The 23,334-nt window shown below is 40.3% G+C and overlaps 1 protein-coding gene across 1 annotated transcript in view; it reads right to left on the bottom strand.

The window, feature by feature from the left end:
• RALGAPA2 (Ral GTPase activating protein catalytic alpha subunit 2) overlaps nt 1-23,334 on the bottom strand; it is a 321,348-nt gene that overhangs the window by 134,526 nt on the left and 163,488 nt on the right. Inside the window, exons 24-30 of the mRNA XM_025399680.1 lie at nt 21,579-21,707; nt 12,729-12,857; nt 11,819-11,877; nt 7,368-7,476; nt 1,950-2,060; nt 529-597; nt 108-245 (exon numbers count right to left, since the gene is read on the bottom strand). Coding sequence (XP_025255465.1) covers nt 108-245; nt 529-597; nt 1,950-2,060; nt 7,368-7,476; nt 11,819-11,877; nt 12,729-12,857; nt 21,579-21,707 — 744 coding nt within the window. The remainder of the gene's footprint in view (nt 1-107; nt 246-528; nt 598-1,949; nt 2,061-7,367; nt 7,477-11,818; nt 11,878-12,728; nt 12,858-21,578; nt 21,708-23,334) is intronic.

Here is a 23,334-nt window from a genome sequence, read left to right on the forward strand (position 1 = left end):
CTTTTCAAAAGGGCAATGACAAATAAGTACATGCATAAGACGTATTTTGGTGTTTCTCTGGCATATAAACCCACACTCCATTCCCCCAGACCCAGGTGGAGACTCACCCTGTAGATATAATCCAGCAAGGGGGCTCTGGCCGAATGCTGCTCCTCTAGGACTGCCGTGGACACAGGGTGGAGAAGGACACTCACGGGCAATGCCATGCACCAGTCCAAGAGGCAGAGTAGCAAGGACACAATAAACTGGAAGAAGAACATGCCCGGTAACTTATGCTGCAGTCTTTTAAACCTCACTACATGCAATAATAAGAGAATTGTCCCTACACATAGTATTCAGTGGACATGCAGGTGCTAGATAGGCAGGTAAGCAAGTAAATAAATAAACAGCATTTTCACAAAAAAGACTGTTAAGGCCAATAGAGAAGGATATTACAAAGGATATCACTAGTTGTAACATTATTTATCATTTTACCTTACATTAAAATTTAAAAAACTCTAGGAAAAACTTAGTTAATGTGCCACCTACCTTCTTGTCTGTTTCCACTGAGGAGTACTCTGCACTTGGTAAAAGAAAAGCAATTGTGGCCACAAGGATCTGCATAAAAGATAAATCCCCAATCAAACAGACAATATTTGTAAGCCTTTGTAAGCCCATGTTAGGAGTCCCACGATGGCCTTGCAACTAGCGCCAGCTTGGTGCCAACTCACCAAAGAAAGGTGATACAAAGCAGAGGGCCAGCTGTGTGGTGATCTTGAAAATTAGGAAAAGACAATGGGGTCACATCCAGTTTCTACTCTACTTTTCTGGTTGAAAAATTAGGGGGGAAGACAGAGAAAAGAGTATTTCTCTCTGCAGTCACATAATTCTGAACATCAGTTTCCACAGTTTTCATAGTGAAGTGAAAAAACACTTCCAAAAATAATTATGAAAATGCTCCCATTTTAGTTTTATTATAAATTACCCTAAGTCTCCACCTGCTGTCCTGGTGTAAACAGCACCCCTTTCATTCCCAAAAGCAGTTCCATTTAGACGATAAATTACATGGTCACCCCAAAACCCTACTTTCCATTTCAGAGCATTTTATGTTCCCATGTCCAAACTCCATTTCACTCTAGGTCACTTAAGGTCAAAAATCACTTGTGCCTTTTAATGTACCTCTGAGAGAACAAAGTGATCTTTCCAGGGAAATCTGTCTAGGGCTGAGAGAAAATAAATCAACATCACTTCTCTCTCCTTGTAATACCTCACGGGGACAAATCAAATTTCCTTGAAGAGTTACCACTGGATGTATGAGAACAGGGCATGTGTTAAAAGTGCAGCTATAAAACTCAGTAGAAGTGCCTTATCCCATGGACACCTATGAGAGTGAAGGTGCTTGCTTGTGTACAGGCGAAGCACACTTGGATGCAAGTGGCCTTCAGGATATGACTGTTGAGAAGATTCTTCCTATTCCTTCCACCCCTCTCTCCCACCAGTTACCCACACAGAGGTTATCATGGTAGCAATCTCATTACGGCCAGTAATCCTGCTAGGGCAGAAAGTGGGGTCCAGGGCTTTAGTCTGGGAGAGACTTCTGTTTTACACAACAGCCGCCCCCTCCACCCCTCACGGAGGGCATCATAACCAGCTGCCTACTCCTTGTTGGCACCATCCAAATTGCTCTTGATGAATGAAGCCCAATCTACAAAAGGTTTCTTTGTTGTGGTCGTGCCTGCCTTTCAAACTCCCCAAGTATAAGCCTCTGTCTGGAACACTGCTGGCTTCTTTACATAGTGCCTGAAATCACAGCTGAGAAGAACCAGTCTAACTTCATCTTAAAACGAGTGACTTGTGGCAATTTAATAGTCGGTTCTCTAACAATTATTTGAACATTTATAATTAATTAAATATCAAATACAATAAAAAGAAAATGCTTATGTTTTAGTATTACAGGAAAAAAGACTTACTTCTGCCATTTTCCGAGGCAGAGAGGTTTCAAACATCTGAAGTTTCTCCCAGTAGGAAACCAGCAACTGAAGCACATCGCAAGCTACCTGGGCCACGATTTTGTTGGGAAACTATAAAAGGAAACCACATCCCAAAGCAGACACATAACTTAACAGGTACATCATTCTTAAGGACAAAATAGTTACTTCTTCTCAGTTCCTTATAGATTACATTTATCTGTTTTGCCTCAAATTGATGAAAAATATGTCTTACTACCAGAGAGTTTAGACATCGTCACATCACCATTTTAAAACTGCCTCTTCTCTAGCCTCATTGTGTTAATTTACATAACGTTCTACAGGAACAAGAAGCTTTCATTTACTCATTTGGAAATTAAAACCATAATTTCAAATTTCTTATTCAGCTCACAGAAATCATATTTTTGACAAATAGAGGAAATTAAAACGTATCCCCGTATGCTGAACCTTTTACAAGGATTTTACTCATTCTCTCATTGATAAATCTTCACTGACAGCTCTGCAAGGTAGATGTTAAATAACATTTTACATATGGAGAAACAGGGATTGATTAAATGGCTTTCTATCCTATGAAATAAAACCTGACATACATGTATAACATACTAAGAATGTGTAAAGTTAGAGTGTAGGAGAAGATAACTAAGGAATTATGGTATACTCAATTATTTTGAGTACGTTTCCTGAGGCTGGCATGCATCTCAACTCATCACCAAGGTCTGGATGCTTCCATTTATTGTGACGTACCATGTCTAAGGGCAGCACCTTAAAGGTCTTACTTTTTCATGCTGGGAGAGCATAGAAGGGACAAGGGCACCGTCTGCTTTTCTCCCTGGCCAGAACATGGGGCTATACCATTATCCATAACTCATTATGTATGGCAGGAAAAATTCGTCACTGACCCTGGTGTAGGGACACCTCACTCTAAGCCACATGAAGCAGACCATCATCAATGTTCAGTGCCTCAGTGACAAATGTATAGAATAAGGAAGAAGGGAAAGGTTTTTAATTCTACAGAATAAACAGTTACTGACTACCCCTACCTGAGAGGCACTAGCTAAACCCAGGGCTGTAGTAGTTGCACTCAGGGGCTCTTCACAGCCTTCCCTGGCCACAGAGACCCCACATCCCAGACGATACAATTTCCACCAGCCTTGTTCCATCTCTCAAACACTCTGGCTTGCTTTGGCCCCATGGCCTTTGCACCTGCTCCTTCTAAACTTTGCTTGGAACACTTAATCCCTAGGTCTGCATGTGGCTTGCATTGTTATATCTTTCAAATTATGGCACAAAATGTCATCTCCTCCCTCAGGCCACCACACTGCCCTGAGAGCTGGGTGGTGGCCCACCCCCTCAGCCCTTCAGCTTCATCCTATTCCCCTATTAGATCTCCTTCATGGCATTACAGGCTATCAGAGCTGACCTTTTTGTCTGTTATTTCCTGCATATATTGTTCACCACTATATCTTTATTGCCTAGCATGCCCCCCTTAAGGATGTGCGTGGTGTGCCTAAGGTGAAGATGAAACTCGGAGGGAGTGGGAGAACATGAGCGGGCACTGTGTGTGCTGCTGCTGCACCACAGTGGTAGAGTCACCAGGTGGAAAGATAAGGCTGGCAAAGCTCTGAACTCAAGAAGCTGGAAACAGACAAGGGAAAATTCTGAGAGCCGACCGACAAGACAAAAAAGCTATGGGCAGAGAGTAGTGGGACATGGGGCTTGGGGGAAAACAGGCAGAGAGACAGCAACGTGGAAGGAGACGGCAACGTGGAAGCTGTTCCTGGAAGAACGCAGGGGGGATGTGGGGTCTCCTTCCAGGCATGGGTGGCAGGGCCCAGGCACCAAGGTAGGAAAGGCCGGTCAGATACAGGGGGCTGCAAGCAGGGTGGTGTTACTGACATGTAATGAAGGAGTGGGGAATGGTGGAGATGAAATAAGCCATTCATTTGCTCTCTCACTTCTCCAGCATACAGTCACAGAATACCGACAGAGAGCCATGATGAGCGCTCCAGCCTGTGGGCTGTACTGGTCAGCCTGTGCGTGGACAGATCCCACTGACAGTGGTATGAACAGTGATCTGTGGGGGCCAGTCTAGGACTGGTGACTCTGATCAGGAGGCTCCGTATTGGCAGGGTAAGCTGTGTGAGAGATGGACTTGGGTAGTGGGTGGGACAGACCATGGGCATTCAATGGGCGTTAAGGAAGTACAGCTGGCAGGACTCAAAGCCAGAAACAACAATGGGGTAAGGAGAAGGAGGAAAGTCAGTGATGTCTCAGAAGACGGGGTGGGAAAAGGAGCAGGGCTGGACAGCTCACAAGAGTTGGTGAGTATGGCTATGGCTTAGAACCACCTCCCCCAACCACCCCATGCCCACCATCGATCTGCTACCCCACCATAAACAAACCAGCCAAGCAACGCCTCGCTGAGTGGAATGCTCTGCACATTCAAGGGCACACCTAGGTCACCTTTGCAGGGCATTTCTGAAGGGTTCTTACAAGAGAGGTGGCACTGGCTTTACGTGGAGCCCGTAAAGCAGGAAGCCCTGCCAGGGCTTGCACTCTCCGCTACCCAAAAAGCAGGCGGAGGCTCGGCTGGCGGTGGGGCCGACGACCCCACTGCCTCCTCTTTCTCCATTTCTCTCCCTCCTGGCAGAACCCCAAAGCCTCCTAGAATCCCCTGTTCTCATAGTGGTGGCTGTTCTTCTTGTTCTTTGTAGCAACTCTTTCCCTTCCAGTCCTCAGTTAAAGGCTATATCCTTAGGTAAAACAACCCAGTTGCCACAGCAACATGGGAACTAGAGGCAGGGGAAGAGGGAAGTAGGGAGGGAGGTGTCCTCAGAGACCAGGACTTAAGTCAATGAGTTTCCTGTTATTAATAATGGTTAAAGACCCAACAACTTGGCTGCATCCTGATCCCTCTGCTTTCTTAGCAATTCAAGCTGGAGCCAGTTCTTTGACCTTCCTCAGTCCTCTTCCCTTTTACTGCTATCCAGAGGCGGGAGGATTCAGCAGGACAGTCTCTATGCTGTGCTGGGATAGCGGACAGAGTGAGAGCTCAGTATGTGGTAACCACATTGTTTTTCTGGTATCTTATATTTTCCCCCCAAATCATGAAAAGTTGCAGAAAGATTATCTATCCTTCTACTCTGTTAGCAATTTCTATCTCTTTCCTGTATTATACAGAGATACACATATACAGTCACGTACCTCCTAACAATGTTTTTGGAAACATTTGGTAAGCACTGCAGATGTAACACTAGTCCCATAAGCTTATAGTGCCATATTTTTACTGTACCTTTTCTATGTCCAGACATGTTTAGATACCCAAGTACTCACCATTGTGTTCCAATTCAATATTCAGTTCCTACAGTATTCAGTACAGTAGTGTGCTGTATAGGTTTATAACCTCAGAGCAACAAGCCATCCCACAAAGTCCAGAAACCATCTAGGTTTCTGTAATACTCTTAATGATATTCACACAAAAATGCAATCACCTAGTGACACTTTCTTAGAATGTATCCCCATCACTATGCGATGCATGACTCTGTGTGTCTGTGTGTGTCTATCTCCTTCAATCTAACACACCACTGAGTTATTAATAGTTTCTCCATGGAAGGAATAGAGATGGAGGAACCACCTTACATTAACTATATATATACCTCTAGATTTAAGAAAAATTAAAAATTTAAAAACAGATCTTAGAATTGAAAAAGGGTATTTAAAAATGAATTGGGATCTACATTGATATATAATTTATAGCCAACTTGTTTTCACTTTAATAAATTACATGTAAATATTTCTCCAAGGCTTTGGGAGTCAGGAGGTGTCCTACACACCTCAGTTGTGCAAAACTCCACACATGTGGCCAGAGTGTTCTGGGTTTGGCTTTGGCAAGCTCCTTTGGTCCCTAGTCAGCTCATTCACCTCATTTGTGAAGTGGAGGTGGCACTGACACTTCCCCTCACAGGGCAGCTCTGAGGATTAAATCTGCTGACAAAGGTCAGCGGTCAGCACCCTGCTCTGGCTGGAGGGGCACTCTTCTGTGATACTGTGGTTGGATAATTTTTCCATTCCTCATCACAGGGATCAGCAGCAAGTGTTTTTCCAGCTCCCATAATACAACCACCACCCCCACCTCCACTCCCAGGTGTTGTGGAGGAGAAATGGGGGAGGATGAAGCAATGGGGGTGGTCAGAGGGTGTACTTGGGGAACAGGAGGCATTGAGTTTGGTCAGGCAGGGGCCAGACGCCAAGCCAAGGGTGGGAGACAGCACTGGCTGGTCATTCTATGCGCAGAAGCAGATAATACACAAAGGGTGGAACAGCGACTGTTGCTGGCCTGATGGCGACTGTCCCAGGCGTCAGCTGTAAGTGCCGTTGCTATTATAGCTGCGTGTGGCAGCAGCACAGAAGGGCACGCAGCAGCCTGAATGCTGGTGTTAGGTGGATGGATGGTTCAGGGGTTGAACTTTGGTTCAGTGAGGTGGTCATTCTAGGGCCTTGAATGCTCCTGCACCTCAGTTTCTCCACCAGTAAACTGAGGACACTTACCCCTGAACTAAAAACTTACATAAAACCCTCAGCACAGCGCGTGGCAGAGACCAGGCACTCACTGGTTCCCTAAGGGTGATAATGGCAATGCTATTTATTACCACCATTTCCAAGCAGGACCTAGGAAAGGACCCAGCAGGATTTGAGCTTTGGCTTAGAGGCAGCCTAACAGCACATGTGAAAGCTCAAGCATGTCTTTAATGCCGCACAGATCTGCTTTTATTGCTGGTTCCATCACTTACACCTGTGTGGCCTCAGGCTTGTGACCTAATTTCTCTGGGCCTTGATTTCCTCTGGTATAAAACAGAAATTGCAACATCTATCTTGCAGAGCTGTCTTGAAGATTAACAAAAGTATTTAGAGTTCGCCATTACTCCGACCTAGTGTGAGTGCCCAGGGAATGGCAGTTCTTCTTCTCATTAACAGAACAAAGAGAGAAAGATGTCCTTAAAGTGCCCAAGATTCAGTCAGATGGTAAACACTGAGGGGCCTAAATAGAAGCTGTGGAGGTCTCTCCCAGGCCTGCTGAAGAGGCCACAGCACGAGACCCCACTCTCTTGTCACTCCCACCAACAGGTGACAGGTGTCCTCTTTGCAGCAGGAGCTTCCCAGCCACCAGAGGAACCCATCTGGCCACTGGTCCAGGAACCTCGAGACACTGGTGGCTGGGCTGCAGCTGCCAGCAGGGGAGCAGCCGTCGGTGCCCCTCCCGGGAGCCTCGCAGCACATGCAATGGGAATCACAATCCTTCTATCATTTGGGGGATAAAAAAGATGGGGCTAATTCAAACTCAAACTGTTAAATGCCTCAGATATGGCTTAATGTCCAATCAGCACCACAAACTGGTAATACCTTCAGAGTTACTCCTATCACATTGATGGCCTCTTTCACCTGAGGGTGGCTTGTACACTGTGCAAGCTCTTCACATATCCAGACCCCAAGGGAGCAAACAGCAATGCATCTTTTTAAAAAGAAGAAAACAGAGGAAAACTCTCATGAAACTTAATAAACTTTCTCAGTATTTTCAAATAACAAAACACTTTAAATCTATTTATACAAAATAGCAAAAATTGTAGATTTATTAGCAGAATGTCTTCTTGAAAGGAAAGATAAAGAATCCTCAATAGGCCAATTTTCAGGACAAATAGAAATATTGATAATGGTTTAGTACTTAAATATTTAATTGAATGGTATATTTTCTGTTAATTGTCACAGCCCATGTACCACTTAGTTTTGATTTGTTTTTGTTTTTGTTTTTGTTTTGAGACAGTCTCGCTTTGTCACCTAGGCTGGAGTGCAGTGGTGCGATCTCAGTTCACTGCAACCTCCACCTCCTGGGTTCCAGCAATTCTCCTGCCTCAGCCTCCTGAGTAGCTGGGACCACAGGCACCCACCACCACAAAATAATTTTTGTATTTTCAGTAGAGACAGGGTTTCACCATGTTGGTCAGGCTGGTCTCAAACCCCTGACCTCGTGATCCACCCACCTTGGCCTCCCAAAGTGCTGGGATTACAAGCGTGAGCCACTGTGCCCAGCTTATCTAGCTTTGTTGAAACTAATAGGTTATTACATTTTACTGTTTCAAGATATTTTTGAGGAAGAATAAAAAACATAAATCTGAGGAAACTGCCAAAAATGGAGTTTGTAATTGTTTTCTTTACAGTAATATGCACAATACCTACCACAAACATAAAACAAATGCTGTATTTATTTTAAAGTATATTTAAATACAACTTTCAAAATAAATTTCACTGTTAATTCCTCTAAACAATGTGCTAGGACCAGATACTCTTTACAGAAAGCTGACCATGCCATATGCATTTCTATTCTGTTTTTAACTCCACAGAAATTTGGCTTTCTTTTTTTTTTTTTTTTTGAAACGGAGTCTCGCTCTGTCACCCAGGCTGGAGTGCAGTGGCGCAATCTCCACTCACTGCAAGCTCCGCCCCCCGGGTTCACGCCATTCTCCTGCCTCAGCCTCCCGAGTAGCTGGGACTACAGGCGCCCGCCACCTCGCCCGGCTAGTTTTTTGTATTTTTTTAGTAGAGACGGGGTTTCACCGTGTTAGCCAGGATGGTCTCGATCTCCTGACCTTGTGATCTCCCCGTCTCGGCCTCCCAAAGTGCTGGGATTACAGGCGTGAGCCACCGCGCCCGGCCAGAAATTTGGCTTTCTGAACTAAAAAGAGAGGAAGAAGAATTACCAAGACTTTATGATTTAGATGCAGTAGGTGTAGGAAAAAGAAGAAATCAAGGGTTTTCTCTAAATTTCTTAACTGAAAACCTGGGGGAATGGTGGGGCCATGTGGTGAGATGAAATCTGAGGGACAGTCAGCTCGGAGGCGGGGTAGGGGGGTCAGAAGCAGACTCAAGGGTGCAGTTATAGTTGTGTTAAAACATTCAAGTTGAGATGTCAAGTAGGCAGTTTAATATATAAGTCTGAGTATAAAAGGGGCTCAATGAAGAGGCAGATAAATAAATCAGAGGGAAGATGGTATTTAAAGGCTGATCAGAATAAGAGTACCCAGGAAGTCATACAGAGAATAGGCCCAGCCCTAAACCCTGAGTCACTCTAACATTCATCAGAGGTTAGGTAGAGGAGGAAAGGTCAGCAAAGGGGACAGAAAAGAGAAAGTTCAGTGAGGTAGGAGCAAAATCAGGGAATTATGTTCTGAGGAACACGCACTGTTCAGGAAGAGAGTAACGAGAGACTAACTGCAGGCTTGGTAAGTATGAGTGTTCAAATATCTAGTATAACCTCTAAAAGAAGGAAAGGGAGCCTACGATTTAAAAACAATTGAGGTAATAAATAGAATGGAGAAAAATCCAAAAAAAAAAAAAAAAAAAAAAAAGAAGAAGAAAGAAAAACAGGGGATGGGGAAATGAAGGCAAGATAAAGGAGAAATAAAAGAGGTACCTTATTTTTAATTGGATCTTTCTTTCCTATTAAAAATAAAGTATAACATATGATAAAAGAAGTATATCCAAACAGATCAGTAATTATAACAAATGAAAATGAACCTAAAGCTTCAGTTAAAAAATAAAGATCAGATGGGATAAAATTATAAAATCTGGATATATACAGTTTTTGCAAAGATATCTAAAAGAAGAATATAAAAAGGTTAATTAAAAAGAATAGAAAGTATTACTTAAAAGTAACTAAACCAGTGGTCTTTAAGATAAAAAAAATCCTCCTTAGAAATAAAGAGTCACTAAAAAAATATAAAATATTTGATTCACTGTATAGGACAATTCTAAACTTTTATGCAACTAATCACATAGCCTCAAAATATATAAAGCAAAATTTGACAGTATATAAGGAGAAATACATAAACACACCAAAATAGCAGGAGATTGTAACATTTTTCTTCCAGAAGGTGATCAAGCTGATGAAAAAAAATCAGACAGGATACAGAATATTTGAAGCCCAGGATTAAAAAAATTTAATAAACACAACTAGAACACTATGCCCAACAAAGAACAGGGCATACATTTTTTTCAAGTTTATATGAGATATTGACAAAAACTGACTACCTAGTAGGTCATTAAGCAAATTTCAACAATTTCAGACTGTTGTAAGACATTTTGATCCATAATGCAATTAACTAAGACATCAGTAACAAAAAGATACCTATAGAATTCAGACAAAGTAGTAACTAGCAATAAACATGTAGTCTTAAATGTTTATATCTGTAAAGGAGAAATTAATATACTAAATATATAACCTTAAAGGTAAGAAAATAATATATAACCTTAAAGGTAAGATTGTAAAGAATACAAAAGGAAGGATAGAAAACAGCAGAGAGTGGGAATTAAAAGCAAATATACAATAGAGAAGTTGAACAAAGACCAAAGGCTAGTCTTTGAAAAGACTAATAAAATTGACAAATCTTTAGCAAGACTACTTCAGAAAATCAGAGGATACAAAAAAACGTGTCAGAGATTTAAAAAGTGGATGTAACCATAGAAGTGAAAGAGATAAAATATAATAGAGATAACTCATATACCAGTATATTTTAAAATTTAGGTGAAATGGGCTAATTCCTAGAAAAGTTTGGTTCATCAATACTGTCAAAAAAGAAAAAAAAAAAAAAAAGAAGGAGGAAACCTTAATAGTCCTAAAATCACTGAAGAGAATGAGTCAGTGGTTAATCTTCTCATCAAGAAAATATTAGACCTAGGTAGTTTTACCACCAAGGTCTACTAAATACACAAGAATATTAATTCTAATTCTGTAAAAACTCCTTCCAATGAAAGAAAATGAAATAGTACTTAACTCATTTTGTGAGACTTTATAACCTTATAATTAAACCTGATAAGTGAAGGATGGGGAAGGAATATTACAGGCCATCAACATAAAAGCAATTTTCCTGAACAAAATATTAGCCAAACCAGGTCTGGTATCACATAAACCAAGTTGAGGTTATCCAAAAATACAATGTTAGCTTAATATTTGCAAATTATTATCAGTTTAGCTTCTGGTAACAGCAGACTAGGAAATTTGGACTAACCCATCTACTGAAGATAACCAAAGAAATTATACAAAATACAAGAGAAAAAAACCCTTAAAATCATCAAATAGCTGATAAGGCAGTGAGGAATGATGGGCTGTTGTCTTGGAATGAGGCTACAGAGGGAGCAGAACATGAACCGTTCCTAGGAGGGAGTAAGAGGCTGAGCTGGGCTTCTGGTGACCTTATGGGGTTTGAAATTGAGGATCGGAGACAGGTGTTCCCCTCCATCAGCATTCCCAGCTTTGGTCTTCACCTTGGGAGGAGAGGTAGAAACTTTTTATCACATAAGTGGCTCAGAAAACCTCATGTATCTTGGTCATAGGTTGCTGGCTACCTCAGATGCCTGGCAGAAGCAGCCAAAATGTTTCCAGACACTGCCAAATGTCTCCTGGGGTAAAAGATCGTCACTGGTTGAGAGTCACTACCCTACACATACACCAACTATTTATATTTATATATTTATATTTATATAAATATTTGGCTTATATTTTCACTTTCTTTCTTCTTGAAAACTAATTAGAGGATACATGATTATATTTGTAATCTTGCTTTTTCTCACACAAAATAGTGTATTATGTATACTCTTCTGCACTTTACAATTTTTACTTAATAATGATACCTTTTTAAATAATCATGCAAAGCATCTTCCTGGCATCATTCTTCCTATACTTTTCAGTCTGTATAAGAGCTATGTGAAAGAATAAGTGTTTTCTTTTGTAACATTAACTACTTACACATAAATGTGTATCTTAAAATTCTAAAATAGTTTACCTCTTATTCAACATTTACCTTGCATATTCATTTGGTTCTTCTGTGGCATTCTTCAGTAAAATATTTATGAGGTAATGCTAAAAACACAAAATTAAGTAAAATAAAAACTTTTTGTCATAGTTGGTTTCCCACATGTTCTGACCATGTTCCAGGCAGCCAGGAACTACTGAAGTTCAACCAGGGAGCTCAGAGAGCTCATCTATGAGTGAGAGCCTGAGGCGAGAAGAACACTGGGCTCGGGGGAGTGGGTGGTGGAGGATGGGGGTCTCCACAGGGCCTCCCTAAGCCATTCAGCCCGTGGGAGTAGAGCGCTTCTGGTATAAAGCAAATGAGACTTCCAGATAGGAAAATCTCGGTTTTCTTTTACTTTAATTGAATTAAATGTTGCACATTGAATTATATACTGTAATTATGTTTTATAGTTTGATTGATTCTGGGATTCTAAAAGCATTTTTGTTTACCTCAAAGTCAGCTGAGGAGAGAACAAATGCTTACTTTTATTCGCCAATAAATAATTTAGAATCTCAAATTATTAGTAGTATTTAATCAGGCCAACAATGTGACTGAGTATTTAGCTTACTTCCATTATTTCTTATAAATTAACTTGATGCACTAATGCAGTTAATTAAGTTAATAAAATTATTACCAAAGGCAATTCACTACATGATTATGATCCCTAGGCCCAATAAACAGGTATAACAAAAAACACCTGCTTTAGCTATACCTATAAGGTCTAACAGCAATATGCTCTGAATTTAACGTATGTATAGCCCACGAATAGCCTTCTAAAAACACCTACTGAAACATTTAAAAGATACAACAAAATTTCAGGAATACGCAGATTAATATATACTAATGGAAGAGATAATCATACAGCCAGAATTATAAAAAGTGCTAAACTTGAGATACAGTCAAATGCATTATGTACCTTGACATCTTCAGTTCCTGTAATGGCCTCATTTACTTCTGGCACTGACTGCAGTAAAGGAATCTCCTGGTAGGTATTTGGAAAGCAGACCAGAGAGCCAAGGACAGTGACAGCCTCTGAACGAGGCGCCTGCACATAAGGAAGAGAAGCACACACATTTCTCTTTTTGTAAGTTAGAAACATTAAATAAGCGACGTTTTATTCTTCATCCTAGATAAAAAATACCAAACTTGGTCGAGTTATTCTCTTCCGGGTGAATATTTAAGCAAAAGAGGTTTGCCTAAACGGAAAAACAAATTTCTAAGGAATGGAAAATATCACTATACTTGGAGGTAAACAAGTGTTGTAGAAACTGATGTGCAGATTCATTCAGAATTAGAAAGGCCAATGACTCTGTCATGACTGTTTACATTGTTTTACTGCTAATGTTCTCAACAAAGCAGGGTAAAGGATATCAACTTAGTATCATTTTGCTGCTAAGAACAATTAAGGAGAATTCATAGAGAAGTAGAGATGGAGATAACTATCAGAGGGTGGAAAGAGAAGACAAACTATCACATTTCCTGTCTATCACCAAGAACTACTTTATGAAACAACATATGATGAGATACTATATCACTATATCTAGTGAGATACTTTTCTCTTATTTGCCCAGTGTTAGAATTAGGTATATATTTAAAAAGGCACGTCCAGGTGCGGTGGCTCACACCTGTAATCCCAGCACTTTGGGAGGCCGAGGAGGGCGGATCACCTGAGGTCAGGAGTTCAAGACCAGCCTGGCCAACATGGTGAAATCTCATCTCTACTAAAAATACAAAAACTAGCCAGTTAGCCAGGCGTGGTGGTGGGCAGCTGTAATCCCAGCTACTCAGGAGGCTGAGGCAGGAGACTTGCTTGAACCCAGGAGATGGAGGTTGCAGGAGATGGAGGTTGCACCAAATGGTGCCACTGCACTCCAGCATAGGCAACAGAGTGAGACTCCGTCTCAAAAAAAAGAAAAAAGGCATTTCACTAGATTTCAATTCAGTCAACAACAGCAGCTGTGGTTAGCCAAGAATAGGGGATTACACAGGTCTGTCATCAGTCTACTTACCTATCTGTCCATCTGTCTGTCTACTATTATGTAATAATTAAAACAATGAAAGCTCACATTTAAGGAGTTCTCACTCTGTGGTAGGCACTCTTCTAAGTGCTGTACAGGCATTTCCTCATAAAGTCCCCTCACCAAGCCAATGAAGGAGAGGCTATTGTTTTCATTTTCCAGTGAGAAAACTGACACTCAAAGAAGTTAAGTAGCTTTTCAATGCCATATGGCTCCTAAGTGATCACCCTGGATTTGAACTGAGGCCATCTAGCCCCAGGTCCAGACTGAGCCTATAGTTAAGCACTTAGGCTATAAAATTAGAGAGTTTTACTCTCTCAGAGAGATGAGGCACGGTATGTGAGGTAGGGGAGGAGAGGCAAATAACAGCTATACACAATTCAGTGAAGCACCTGCTAGGAGAGCAACATAGCACGGGAGCCCCGTCCTTCATTTTTTACCTAGCTTGGTTCCCGTAAGTACACAGGTAAATAAAAGGCAATATAAAGCACGGCAGAGCTATTCTATGGGATGAGGCAAGGACTGGTTCTGCTCAGGATGTTTAAGAAACCTAAAACAAACTGCTGCTAAGGGCCATAGAGGGGAGTAGAAATCAGGCAGGCTGGCGGTGGGTGAGGCAGCCAGCTGAGTAGGGAAGAGGCAGGTGCCCATGAGACGGGAGGCTGAAAGGGTCAGAAGCAGTTGTCTCCAAAGTATGTTCCACTAGGGCCACAGCAACTGTGAAAGGGCAAAAACAAAGACTCCCAGGAAAAAGACGTTGCAGAGACATTTGTCTAAGCACAATTAAATAGAAATGTTTAACGTGTTACTGTACGCTGTGAATTTCCAAGTGAAGAAGTGTGTTTCCCAAAATTACTTGACTATGAACCTGGCTTTCTTCCTTCCCTTTCCCCCAGAGTATCTGGGGAGATTACTGTTCTGAAGAAGACTTTTTGAAATGCTTGTCCTGAGGTTAGGAGAGAAAAGTCTGGGATGACAACTCAGATGTGTTCAGAGGAACTGAATGCATGCGTCTTTGTGGAGTGCACAGAGAGAAGTGATGACAGAGGTCGGAGCCCTGAGGACGTAGAGACAGACAACAGGAAGAATATCATTACCAACCCACAGAAGTCCTCTTTGTGCCCCTCCCATGATAGCCTCCTCTCCCCCAAAGTAACCGCATTCTGCTGTAACACCACAGATTGGTTGTGTCTGGTTTTTCAATTAAATAAATGAAATTAGAGTATATGTTCTTTTGTGTCTGACTTCTTTCATTCATTATGTTATGTAACCGATCCTGTGTTTTCATTGTATATAATAATCCATCTTATGTACACACCATAATTTATCTGTTTCTATTGCTGATGGGCATTTGGATTGGCTCTAGGTTTTGGCCGTTACAAATAATGTTGCTGCGCACAAGCTTCTCCTCATCTCTTGGTGACTTGGGCGAGCCATCTGTGCATCTCCCTCCCCTACTGCCTCAGTGGGGCAGACCTACCTAGCAGGGGTACTTCAAACTGGTAATTACCTCGTGCTAACTGAAAATTCTGACTGAGCAAGTATGCTCCAGCCCAAACACCTTTCACCAGTTCCTCTACAATTTTAACCTCAAGTTTAAACAAGAAAGTACTAACACTCAGAGTGTGGTTCCTTCATGTAACTCTTAGATTCCCATTCTCATTCATATTCTCTCTCTATTAAAAAAACATTTTGGAAGGCTACTTTATTAATTTTGTGTTGATTCTTTTTTTCAACTTTACTAAAGTATAATGAATAAAAATTTATATATTTAAAGTATATACAACATAATATTTTGATATACATATACATATACATAGTGAAATGATTACCACAAACAAGCGAATTAATATATCACCTCATATAGTTAGTTCCTTTATGCGTGAGTTGTGAACATTTAAGATCTACTCTCTTAGAAAATTTCAAGTTTATAATATAGTATTATTAACTATAGTGACCACACTGAGATCTCCAGAACTCATTCATTCGGCATAACTGAAACTTTTGACCACTGAGAAACATCACCCCATCTCCCCCCACCCCAACCACAGCCCCTGGGAACCACCATTCTACTCTCTGCTTCTAGGAGTTGGACTTTTTTAGATTCCACATATAAGTGACACCACACAGTATTTGTCTTTCTGAGTTTGGCTTCTTTCATTTGGAAAAATGGTTCATTCATGCTGTTGCAAACAACAGAATTTCCTTTGTTTTTTGAAGGCTGAATAATATTCCACTGGAGATATGTACATTTCCTTTATCCATTCATCTGTCAATAGACATTTAAGTTGCTTTCATATCTCGGCTATTGTGAATGCTGCTACACTGAACATGAGAGTGCAGATATTTCTTCAACATACTGATTTCAATTCCTTTGGATATATACCCAGAAGTGGGATTGCTGGGTCATATGGTAGTTCTATTTTCAACTTTCTGAGAAACCTCCATACTGTTTTCCATAATGGCTGTACCAATTTACCTTCCCACCGAAAGTGTACAAGGGGATGAAAATGTGTAGAAAAAATGGTATGATTAGCATACCCAGTACCCAACCATTTACTAACCCAAACACTCATGTGCAATATTTGAAAACAGAATTAAAAAGCAATTCATGGCTGTAACATTTATTCCTACTATCATACTCAGGCAGATAGTGAAGAAAAATGTATATAATATTATGTAACATTGATATATGTGTTAAAGACCAAGCAAATTGGATGCCTTTAAAAGGCTTAAAAGATAAGGCACTCATGTCTCTTTTATTGTAGTTTCAAAGAACGTAACACTTTTTTCTTTATTGCAAGCTGGTTTTGTATTTCATCCTTTCTGAATTTTTTGAAGCACATTCCTGGTTTATATTTCAGTACTTTCTTCCCTCCACATTTTCTAGTTTGTGTTTTTCCAGGTTCTGGTTATTTCTTGGTTATTTATTTTCCTACCTTGGCAACACTTTTTTATGTGAATTTGACCTTTACATTTATCTTTATACCATCTTTGATTTGAGTAGTCTCTATTGTGTTGATTCTTTCTTTCCAGCTTTACTAAAGTATAATTAATAAAAATTTATGGGCCGGGCGTGGTGGCTCACACCTGTAATCCCAGCACTTTGGGAGGCCGAGGTGGGTGGATCAGGAGGTCAGGGGTTCGAGACCAGCCTGACCAACATGGTAAAACCCCATCTCTACTAAAAATATAAAAATTAGCTTGGCCTGGTGGCGGGCACCTGTAATCCCAGCTACACAGGAGGCTGAGGCAGGATAATTGCTTGAACCCAGGAGGCGGAGGTTGCAGTGAGCCGAGATTGCGCCACTGCACTCCAGCCTGGGCAAAAGAGTGAGACTCCACCTTAAAAAAAAAAAATTATATATTTAAAGTATATACAACGTAATATTTTGATATACATACTGTTTTAATATACATATTGATCCCTATCAATAGGTTTTTAACTTGTGTCTTTGGGGATGTGTTGGTTGTGATGTCAAATCTCATCCTAGTTTTTTCTGTCAGAGGCCTCAAATAAGGAAGAATCACTGTTTTGGTAAGTGGTGATCACAGAGGGAATGGAGCAATAAATGGACATTATATATTGCAATCTAGGCAATATATAATGAATTCAAATAAAAGGAGAATTTTTTTTTTAACGTGTACAAGAGTTCTCTTTCCTCCACATCCTTGCCAACACTTATCTTTTGTCTTTTTGGTGAAAGCCATCCTAACAGGGAGGTAATTATCTCATTGTGATCTTAATTTGCATTTCCCTGGTGATCTTGAGCATTTTTCATATACAGCAGTTCCCTCTTTTTTGAAGGGGATACATTCTAAGACCCCTCAGTGGATGACTGAAACTGTGGATAGTACCAAACCCTATATATACTATTGTTTTTGCAATACATACATATCTTTGAAAAAATTTTAATTTATAAATTAAGCACAGTAAGAGATTAGCAATAACAGCTAATAACGAAATAGAACAATAATAACAATATGACAGCATCACTACTCCTGCGCTTTGGGGCTACTATGTAAAATAAAGATTACCTGAACACAAGGACTGTGATATCACAGCAGTCCACCTGGTAACAGATATGGCCACTAAGTGACTAATGGGTGCGTAGCAGATACCACGTGGATCCACTGGACAAAGCAATGATCCATGTCCCGGACAAGATGGGCCAGGACAGCTCAAGGTTTCATCATGCTACTCAGAATGGTGTGCAATTTAAAACTCTGAATTATTTCTAGAACCTTCCATTTAATATTTTTGGACCACCACTGACTGTGGTAACTGATATCAGAAAGTGAAACTGAGGATAAAATGGGGCTACTGTACTATTAGCCAAATGTATGTCTGTAAGGCTACTTTAAGGGCAATCAGGCAAGAGAAAGAAACAAAGCATATTCAAATAGGAAGAGAGGAAGTCAAATTATCTGTTTGCAGATAACATGATTGTATATTTAGAAAACGCCATCTTCTCAGCCCAAAAACTCCTTAAGCTGATAAGAAACTTCAGCAAAGTCTCAGGATACAAAATCAATGTGCAAAAATCACGAGCATTCCTATACACCAATAATAGACAAGCAGAGAGCCAAATCATGAGTGAACTCCCATTTACAACTGCTACAAAGAGAATAAAACACCTAGGAATACAATTTACAAGGGATGTGAACTGCTCAAGGAAATAAGAGAGGACACAAACAAATGGAAAAACACTCCATGCTCAAGGATAGGAAGAATCAATATCATGAAAATGGCCACACTGCCCAAAGTAATTTATAGATTCAATACTATTCCCATCAAGGTACCATTGACTTTCCTCACAGAATTAGAAAAAACTACTTTAAATTTCATATGGAACCAAAAAAGAGCCCACATAGCCAAGACAATCCTAAGCAAAAAGAACAAAGCTGGAGGCATCACGATACCTGACTTCAAACTCTAATACAAGGATACAGTAACCAGAATAGCATGGTACTGGTACCAAAACAGACATATAGACCAATGGAACAAAACAGAGGCCTCAGAAATAACACTACACATCTAAAACCATCTGATCTTTGACAAATCTGACAAAAACAAGCAATGGGGAAAGGATTCCCTATTTAATAAATGGTGTTGGGAAAACTGGCTAGCCATATGCAGAAAACTGAAACTGGACTCCTTCCTTATACAAAAATTAACTCAAGATGTATTGAAGATTTAAACCTAAAACCTAAAACCATAAAAACCCTAGAAAAAAACCTAGGCAATATCATTCAGGACATAGGCATTGGTAAAGACTTCATGACCTAAACACAAAAAGCAACTGCAACAAAAGCCAAAATTGACAAATGGGACCTAATTAAATTAAAGAGCTTCTGCACAGCAAAAGAAACTATCATCAGAGTGAAGAGAAAACCTACAGAATGGGAGAAAAATTTTGCAATCTAACCATCAAAGGGCTAATATCCAGAATCTACAAGGAACTTAAAGCATTTTTTTTTTTAGAGGGAGTCACGCTCTGTTACCCAGGCTGGAGTGCAGTGGCGTGATCTCGGCTCGCTGCAATCTCTGCCTCCCAGGTTCAAGCGATCCTCCTGTCTCAGCCTCCTGAGTATAGCTGGGACTACAGGCGTGTGCCACTACACCCAGCTAATGTTTTTAAATTTTATTAGAGACGGGGTTTCACTGTGTTAACCGGGATGTTCTCAATCTCTTGACCTCATGATCTGCCCGCCTCAGCTTCCTAAAGTGTTGAGATTACAGGCATGAGCTACCGAGCCTGGCAGGAACTTAAACAAATTTATAAGAGAAAAAAAAAAAAATAACCCCGTCAGAAAGTTGGTGAAGATTATGAACAGATATTTCTCAAATGAAGACATTTATGTGGCCAACAAACATGAAAAAAAGCTCATCATCACTGGTCATTAGAGAAATGCAAATCAAAAAAACCACAATGAGATACCACCTCACACCAGTTAGAAGCATTAAAAAGTCAGGAGACAATAGGCCGGGCATGGTGGCTCATGCTTGTTATCCCAGCACTTTGGGAGGCCCAGGCGGGTGGATCACGAGGTCAGGAGATCGAGACCATCCTGGCTAACACGGTGAAACCCTGTCTCTACTAAAAATACCAAAACTTAGCTGGGTGTGGTGGAAGGTGCCTGTTGTCCCAGCTACTGGGTGACAGAGCAAGACTCTGTCTCAAAAGAAAAAAAAAAAGTCAGGAAACAATAGATGCTGGAGAGGATGTGGAGAAATAGGAACACTTTTACACTGTTGGTGGGAGTGTAAATTAGTTCAAACATAGTGGAAGACAGTATGGCGATTCCAGGCTGAACTCAAACTCCTGATCTCAAGTGATTCTCCCACCTCGGCTTCCTGAGTCTCCTATAGCTGTAACTATACTTACGCCACCATGCCTGGCCTCTTCTTCTCTTTTACCTTTCTTCCCTTTTGCTCCTGTCTCTTTTCACTTCTCTTTGTTTTCTAATTTATCTTTATAAGAAAAAGTGAGTGTGTGAAAGCACCAACATGAAATACCAGCTACAGGAAGTATTTTTAAACAGTTTAATTTAAAACCAAGGGCTTGAAGTTTGAATTTACCCTGAAAAGAAGAAATAAGTAAAGTGAAAAAGTAATCACATATCAAACAAGCTTTAGGTTGTTGGATGGCCACACTGATTTCGATATCAATGCTTAGCAAATAGTAAAGCTAATTTTATTTATACTATTTGAAGAGGCAAAAATAACTCTGAATATGTAACAGCTTAAAGAGCACAAATGGAAAAGGTCCTTTCATTTTAAATGTATAACAGTATTCTCTCAAAAAGGCATTAAGATATTGCTTTGGCCATGTGCAGTGGCTCACACCCGTAATCTTAACATTTTAGAGGCTGAGGCAGGAGGATCATTTAAGGCTAGGAGTTTGAGACCAATCCGGGAAACATGGAGGGACTCCAATCTCTACAAAAAATTTAAAAATCAGCCAGGCATGGTGGTGTGTATCTGCAGTCCTAACTACTCAGGAGGCTGAGGCGGGAGGATCACTTGACCTCAGGAGTTTGAGGTTACAGTGATCTAGGCATGATAGCACCACTGCGCTTCAGCCCGGGTGGAGAATGAATGGGACCCTGTCTCTTGAAAAACAACAACAAAAAAAGAAAAGAAAAGAAAAAGATACTGTCTTAGTAGTAGAGGTAAATGTAGAGAGTAAAAATAAATTTTTCTGCAGCCCTTACTGATCATTTAGTCCACTTCCAGTTTTTTATTACAAAAATTCTGCCAAAGTATTCTGGCATGTTATTAAGAGAATACATATTCACTTCTAGTTAAGATTTTAGTGTTCTAACATTTTAAGAAAATATTTTCTATGAGACTTATAATAACCAAGACTTAATTTTAAAAAATCATACTGCTAATGTACATTTTAAAACTCTCTATTTTAGACATTTATGTCTGTGCCACCATTTACTGGAAAATGCTAATAATATTCTAAGAGACAAGTCCTGCTTCTGACTGTGTAAATGTGCTGAAATATTAGTGAGGATATGATTTCTCACACTTTGGCCTTTTGATGAAACGCCTTTCCAATACCAGTGTGTCATCTTATCCTACAATTTCACACATCAGCTGCCAGGGTATCTACCCTGAGAGCCCAGTTTCACATTGCACTAATGAGTCAACACCTGTTAAGAGTGGAGAAATCCGAACCTTGTTAGCGATTGTGAAGCCTCTTGGGAGCCGGGATGCTGAGCATTGTCATACTCACCGTCAACATGTCTGTGCTAAGGACCCTGGCAGCGGCTGTGATGAAGTCCCCCACCAGCATTGAGAAGCCAGGAAAACCCAGGGAGAAAAAGCGGGGTGGACAGTGCCTTATGATGGTGTTTAAGATATCCTAAAAGGGAAGATAAGAAAACACAATTGTAATGTTCAAACACAAAATTCCAAAGTAGTGTTTGTAGTGGTACATATGACCACTGTATAATAATCTAAGACAGCACAGATCACAGAAATTTTTCAATGAAAGAGATATTGGAAACTGAGCTACTCCAAGGGTTATTGTACCCATTTTAAAGGTGAGAGATTGGAGACACCAAGTTGTAAGATGAATTATGCAAAATCTAAACCATGACTCTGAGACTAGACATTTCTTCTGTCTTCCATGTAAAGGTAGGCTCCTTGGACAAGCTACAGGAGTAATGAGGTAAATATGCAATTAAAACCCTCAAATATCTATCACTAAAACAAAACATATGTCCTGTCTTTAGCTTTCAATTTGCCACAGTTAAAGCACACAGTTACATTAAAATATCTTAAAGTAGGCAACGAGATGGACAATTTCACTCTTCAGATAGTTTTATGTGTTAAGAAATGGGAATATGCAGAGTGCGAAGGTAATGTTGTAATGAGTGAAATGCTAAGGTCAGGGAATCAGCAAGGTTCTGAATATATGTGTGATCTCGGTGCAAGTACAAAGTGCACTAGTGGCCTTTTGCACAGAGTGCAGTGTGAAGAGTATCATCTGCCCTAGACACCTTGTGTTCCTGTGTCTGTGATGGCCTCTCACTGATGGCTGGATGCCCCTCACCCCTGGCTCTGGTCTGAAGCAGATATCTAATTCTTGCCTGTGGCAGATCAGGGGTCCACCACTGGACAGCATTCACGCCATCCATGGCCAGGCCACATCTCTGAAGCCATCTGTGCAAGGGTGTGTGTGTGTGTGTGTGTGTAACAGGAATTAGTAAGAAAACCACAAATCACAAACTTATGCAGCTGTTGGCCACGTACATTAATAAAAACACACACTGAAGTACAGTTGTGTCACTTTATGACGAGGATACATTCTAAGAAATGTGCTGTTAGGCAATTTCATCATCTTGTGAACATCATAGAGTGACTTACACAAACCTAGATGATAGATGCCTACTACACATCCAGGCTAAAAATGTGCACAACATGTTACTATACCGAATAGTACAGGCAATGGTAACACAATGGAAACTATCTGCATATCAAACCACATCTAGACACAGAAAAGGTTCAGTAAAAATACAGCACTATAATCTTATAGGACCACCATCATATATGTGGTTTGCCACTGACTAAAATGTTACATGACTATATTATAGTTACGTGACTTATAGTTTCACAACTTATTATAGTCTCAATATAAGAGTAAGAAGCAAAACACACACATACACACACACACACACACACACAATCCTAGTTTTTTTTCTTAGATTTCAGTGTGGTTATCTTAAAAATCCTTAAAAATAATCCTGATTTAATTCTATCAGTATCACATTAGAGCAAAGCAGTAGTTACATGCTAAATTCTAACATGTTAAGTCTGTCATAATAAAAATAACTTTATTTAACAACTTATCTTCCTAAAAATATTTGTATATGTTCACAAACCATTTTTCCTAAGACTTCTTTTTCCTTACATGGGTCTTAGTTTCTACAAATCTTGACCTTTACATTCTTAAAATTACTGTATAATGCTTAATTCAGTAGAGTTCA

Source organism: Theropithecus gelada, chromosome 10 (genome assembly GCF_003255815.1).
Source record: "Theropithecus gelada isolate Dixy chromosome 10, Tgel_1.0, whole genome shotgun sequence".
Classification (NCBI taxonomy): domain Eukaryota; kingdom Metazoa; phylum Chordata; class Mammalia; order Primates; family Cercopithecidae; genus Theropithecus; species Theropithecus gelada.